Source organism: Hordeum vulgare, chromosome 3H (assembly GCF_904849725.1).
Source record: "Hordeum vulgare subsp. vulgare chromosome 3H, MorexV3_pseudomolecules_assembly, whole genome shotgun sequence".
Classification (NCBI taxonomy): Eukaryota; Viridiplantae; Streptophyta; class Magnoliopsida; order Poales; family Poaceae; genus Hordeum; species Hordeum vulgare.
The window spans coordinates 304,075,288-304,081,175 of record NC_058520.1 but is presented as its reverse complement, the minus strand read 5'-3'; the positions used below and the strand labels follow the sequence as shown (position 1 = coordinate 304,081,175).

The window sequence follows — 5,888 nt, the reverse complement described above, 5'->3', positions numbered from 1 at the left end:
AGCCTCTCTCATGGAAACAAACCCAACACCTTGGCCTTTGTTGTCAAGCAGGTGGCTTAGAGCCATCATGAGAGCCTCTAAGCTGAAGCCAATTTGCTTCATGACGGCGCCGTAGAAGTCAGTGTGGACGTCGACTATCTTGCTCTCCTTGATGACGATGGCCACCTCCTTCACAGCCTGAGTCATGCTGCTGAAGACGGTCAACTCCTCCTCCATGAAGCCTGCACGCTTCTTCTTCCTATCAAGCATAGGAACGTGCTCACCTTCTTTCTCACTAGCATCAATGTTGATGGCATCTGACTCCTGGGTGTCCGGATAGTCGAGCATCGGCGGCATCGGCAGGCCCAACGACTGACCAGAGCCCATGGCATGCTTGTGAGTTGTGAGCCCGAATGAGAAGATCTGTTGCATCTAATGGCAGTTCTGGATGGGTGTGTTGAGGAACTCTGCATCCTTGAGGTGATCCTAAGAAAGAAACATGGTAGAGTGATGGTGGTTAGTTAGTTTGGCAATGGTTCATAGGAGAAGATATGTTAGAATGACATGGTTTGTGAGCTAACCGCGATGTGTCCTTGATGGTGCTCTGTCCCCAACATGGTCGTGTAGGTCTTCTCATCCCATGAAGCACAAATCAGGTCTCTCATATTGGAAGAGATGATCCACCTCGTTCTCTACTTCTCCGGGTGGTTGTAGACCTGGGTCGAGGTGACCCCCTGTCAACAGAACTCGAAGAATTGCTTTGCCATGGAGTTTAAGTGCATCTCCTTAAACACATTGTCAGTCCTCACTCCACTAGATATGTTCTCACACATCTTGTTAAGCACGAAAGTGAAGATGAACAACTGCCATTTCATGCTGCATCCACTGCCATCCTTCTTCTCCTTTGCGACCGCTTTTCGAACAACCACATGAGATACAACATTAAGATGAGCCGTCTCAAATGAAGGAATCGTAGGCGGCACCTCGAAAAACCTTTAAATCAAGAGGCATCTGGTCGATGTTAGTCTAGGAATCCTCGATGTAGGACGTCGAGAACTGGCTCTTGGACGACATGATGATCAAACTAAACTCTTCCGCGCTCATGTCCTACAAACGCAAGCGTCACCAAGAACACAACACAACACACATCGTGAGTATGATCTAGCTGTAAACATGGACACCACACTACACATTACACTACACATCGACAATATGAACTAGCTATAAAACATGCACACATGGATGATCTAGTTCAAGATAACACTAATCATGGACACATATGAATGATCTTGTTCAACACTTGCAGACTATCATACCATACATCTAATCATACTACCAATCCATTCATAACATCCCCATACCATACATCTAATCATACTACCAATCCATTCATAAACATCCAAATATACTACCAATCCATCCATAAACATCCAAGCATACTACCAATCCATTCATAAACATATAAGCATACTACCAATCCATCCATCAATACCCCCTAGCATTGCTTTAAATGCATCTCAACTAGCTATTGCAACATCACGGTCGAACAGATCGGACTATCTAACCCCACCCCATCTCCAAATATAACTAGAACTAGTAGAGGGGAGGGGGCCATCGAACTTACAAATGCCATTGGAGGAGCCGTAATGAAGATGTGGCACGAAGGAGAAGAGGAGGAGTGGATACGTCGCCGTAGGGGAGGGGGTTAGAGGGGATGGCGGCGGGCGTTTCCAGAGACGCGCCATTTCTCCTGCTATCTCTCCGTCCGCAGCTGCGCAGCGCCGCGTTACACTCCCATGCATCGTCCTAGCGTGACTCGTTGAAAACTGTCGATTTGACTATTTCTAGCGGGCCTGACTGGACACTACTTTAAGATTCATGCATATCAAAGATTATATGCAGACCAGACAATCAAATGGATCATTTTCTTTTCCACGGAGGCTAACGGAGGTAATCAAATGCGCCCTGTCCTGGATGTATGTTGTGTGTTGCATTTGCATCCGGCGGAGTGGAGACTCGGAGCTGGCGAAGCAACCACCCTGGGTGGTCGTGGAGTTTACGTGTGTGACCGTGGGTCCGTGGCCTGAACTCCACGATACGTGCCCCACTCGACTACCCAGAGACCCTCCTCCTTTTTTATTCACTTTCCCTTCATCTGCCCACCTTCTCCACCAATTCTCACCTTTCCTCCCCCTCGGTCGTCGCCTTCGCCTCCCGGGAAATCGCCTGCCGCCTCGTCGCCTACAAACTCGTCGCTGCCGTCCGCTGCCATGAACCCCGAATAGTACGGTCCTCCTCTCTCCCTCTCGTCTACCTGCCTTCTTAGAGTTTTGGAATCTGTCAGTGTCGGGTTTTGGAGGCGGCCGATCTCGCCCTCGGGTGTATCAGATGGCCACCAATTCGTGCTCCCCTCGTGGATCTGCGCCCCCGCTGGACGTCACTTGTACGATCGTGGATCTAGTTGTATTAGGTTCCATCCATGCCGGAGATAACAGTTTCTCGGATGCGCTTATCTTCGTCTCGGCCCACCGGATTTGTGCCTCCTACGTTCGCCACCGTTATCCGGGTGCCCGTACCGAGTGCTTCTAGTTGTTGAAGTTGGGGTCTCGTTTAGATGTGATTTCTCCGTCGGTTGTTACTTCCACTTGTTAGTAGCATGTGTTGTTAGCCTGTCTATGTGCAAAACGACGTGATGAGATGCTTGCGTGACTATGCAGTGACTACCTCTTCAAGCTGCTGCTCATTGGGGACTCGGGCGTGGGGAAGTCTTGCCTGCTGCTGAGGTTTGCGGTAAGGATTGCTCCTTCACCATCTCTTTGAATAAACTGATTTCATGTAGATGCAGTATGGTAGGGCGCCAGAAAATATACATATACTTTTGCTTAATTTGAATGAGTGCGCCTCCCATTCGCACACAATCAAATGTTAGGAATCTCTATTAGGGATGAACACTACAAAGTGGTTAGCAAGCCATACTTTTTTTCTTTTGCTTGTTGTTGCTCATTTTCCCTGTCAGTTTATAGTAAGCCATTGCTGTGCTAGATGACTGTTAGGGATGCCATGCTATAAACAAGGTTTGCAGAAACAACAGTGACTGTTATCATTATCTTTAGGCTTTGATTTCCCAGCAGTTTCAGAGAAAACTACTCACATAATGCGGTATTAAATCAACTTCTAAATTTGGCTTGGCTAGGTGGGTTTTTGTGAATAATCTAAAATGCTATGTAATTATTTGCCTTTTGACAAGTTACAAAATGTTTTGTCTATTCTGCCTCTCCCACAGTACCTACTAATTCATTACTCAAGTTAACGATATTATTTGCAATATGAATTATATTATTGTAAATTTTTAGTAAGCAGAGCCTAGCATGTATTGGTAGGTTCTGGAAACTAGCAAAAACCAACAATTTTGTAGGCAGTTTCTGTTCTCCGTATTTCTCTCATTTGGAAGCATTCAGTGTGGTCATCAAAGAGCATGTAGCACAGAACCTTCTAGAGAAGTGTTGATATTCTGCATCAGCTTTTATAAACTAGCCCATCCTTTTTTCGATTCAAGAAACTGAGGAATTCAAGAAACTGAGGATCTTACTGACCACATTTACAGGATGATTCATATCTTGAGAGCTATATCAGTACTATTGGCGTTGACTTCGTAAGTTGATTTCTTTGCGAGCTTACATGAAGTTAAATTTCTGTGTAGCATATGTACATGCCTCCTGTTGTTTAGCCTTTTCACTGTCTTCGATTTGCTAGAAAATCCGCACCGTTGAGCAAGATGGGAAGACGATAAAGCTGCAAATTGTAAGTAATCCATTGTTGAAAGATCTACATTGTCCTTGCATGTTTAAAGTTTCAGCTCTGATTTTTCAACGTGTTCTTAACCTTCAGTGGGATACTGCTGGGCAAGAACGATTTAGGACCATCACAAGCAGCTACTACCGTGGTGCCCATGGCATCATTGTGAGCTCTGTTCAACATTTGTCATTACATATCTTGACTAGATTAATATCCATCATTCATACTATTGTACTTTCTGTTCCACAGGTCGTGTATGATGTGACTGACCAGGAGAGCTTCAACAACGTCAAACAGTGGCTTAATGAAATTGACAGGTACGCTAGTGAAAATGTGAACAAGCTTTTGGTGGGGAACAAGTGCGATCTAGCTGAGAGCAGAGTAGTTTCTTACGAGGCTGGCAAGGTAATTGTTTGCGCATCCATTACCCTTGTATATAGTTCCTACATGTAATGCATTAATTACTAAAATCATGTACTTGTGAATGCTGATTACAGGCCCTTGCCGATGAGATTGGAATACCATTTCTGGAAACCAGTGCCAAGGACGCAACAAATGTGGAGAAGGCATTTATGACCATGGCCGCAGAGATAAAGAACAGGTAACAATATAATCATCATCTACACTTAGTGCTGTCATACCCATTCTGGATACATCAATTAAAATTGAAAATCTTATCTGGCTGACGTTCACTCAGAGAGGGTGGCATTTCGGACGTTTTTGCTGGCAGTTTTGTGTCGGTTGGCAGTTTCTTGAGAACAGCATGGCATTTTCTGGGAGGATGCTTAAGAAACTGCCACCCCCGACACAACTAAAACTGCCATCAAAATGTTCGCAAATGCCACCCCGCCCGGCGAACGTTTGCCAGCTAACGGGGTCAATGATAATAGTGTTACACGGTAAATATGCATGGAAGTTTCTTATATAAAGTATAAGTCTTTTTTTAGAGATTTCAATGCGGACTAGAATGTAGATTCACTCATTTTGCTCCGTATGTAGTCCGCATTGGAATCTGTAGAAAGACTTATACTCCCTCCGTTCGAAATTACTTGTCATAAAAGTGGATAATAATGGATGTATCTAGAAATAAAATACATCTAGATACATCCATTATTATTCATTTTTGTGACAAGTAATTCCAGACGGAGGGAGTATTTAGGAACAGAGGGAGTACTAATAACTATGTGGCTCATCAAATACATCTTATCGTTAGAAATGCTGTGCTGACTCTGGCAACAACACCATTCTTACTAATAACTATGTGGCTCATCAAATACATCTTATATTTTGAAGTGTTGTGCTGACTCAGCAACAACACCATTCTTGGAGTTGCTAAATTTTGAAAGCCACAGCAGTTAAATCTAGTGCCAGAAAATCTGATTTGAAGTAATATACACCATGGTATCTGGTTCTGTTATATTTACATGCATAGGTGTATAATAGGCCTTAAATCTTATTCTCTTTCCTACCTCTTTTGAACAGGATGGCAAGCCAGCCAGCTGGAAATGCTAGCAAGCCTGCCACGGTGCAAATGCGGGGTCAGCCTGTTGCTCAGCAAAACGGATGCTGTTCGTCTTGAGCAACACTCAGATCACAGCAGTGTTCTTGCAAAACTCAATTGGTTGTTCTTCCCCTGTAAATTAAGTGTACGACTACCATGCGGTCTGTTGGAAGAAGTGTCATGTCCCTTAAACTACAACAGTGCAGCAGATGCTGCGGCCTGTTTTAGCTGACTGTTAATATTGCTATTTTAATTTGTGTCGTTTGGTTAATGTTCATGTTTCAAAGGGAGACATCTGCATCTATCTTGCTTCTGAATGACCACTTGCTTTTCAGTGCGGTACCTGCTTGCCCAGATGATTTTTAAACAGCAAGTACTGTATTTCTCTTTTGTAAACACCGTCCTATAGTTTAGTTTTTTTTTTGATAAAATTCACTGCCTAGCTCGGATGATTGATTGCTGCCACTATCATTGCTGTCACAAAAGCTTGCGAAAATAAGCTAACTGCATGAATGTCTACTGCAGGTTAGAACATCTCCAGTATTTTGGAGTAAAAAACATTGCTCCAATAACTGCCTTTGTTGTATAGTTTGCTTCACATTTTTTAGGCTGC

The 5,888-nt window shown here is 43.9% G+C and overlaps 1 protein-coding gene across 1 annotated transcript; it reads left to right on the top strand.

Annotated features, from left to right (window-relative positions):
• The first annotated feature begins 2,100 nt into the window (after window positions 1-2,100).
• On the top strand, window positions 2,101-5,546 carry LOC123443698 (ras-related protein RIC1). The gene is made up of 8 exons (XM_045120197.1): window positions 2,101-2,263; window positions 2,697-2,769; window positions 3,584-3,631; window positions 3,733-3,780; window positions 3,868-3,939; window positions 4,024-4,179; window positions 4,272-4,375; window positions 5,257-5,546. The coding sequence occupies exons 1-8, from the start codon at window positions 2,250-2,252 to the stop codon at window positions 5,351-5,353; spliced, it is 612 nt and encodes a 203-aa protein (XP_044976132.1). The 5' UTR covers window positions 2,101-2,249; the 3' UTR covers window positions 5,354-5,546.
• Window positions 5,547-5,888: the final 342 nt, after the last annotated feature.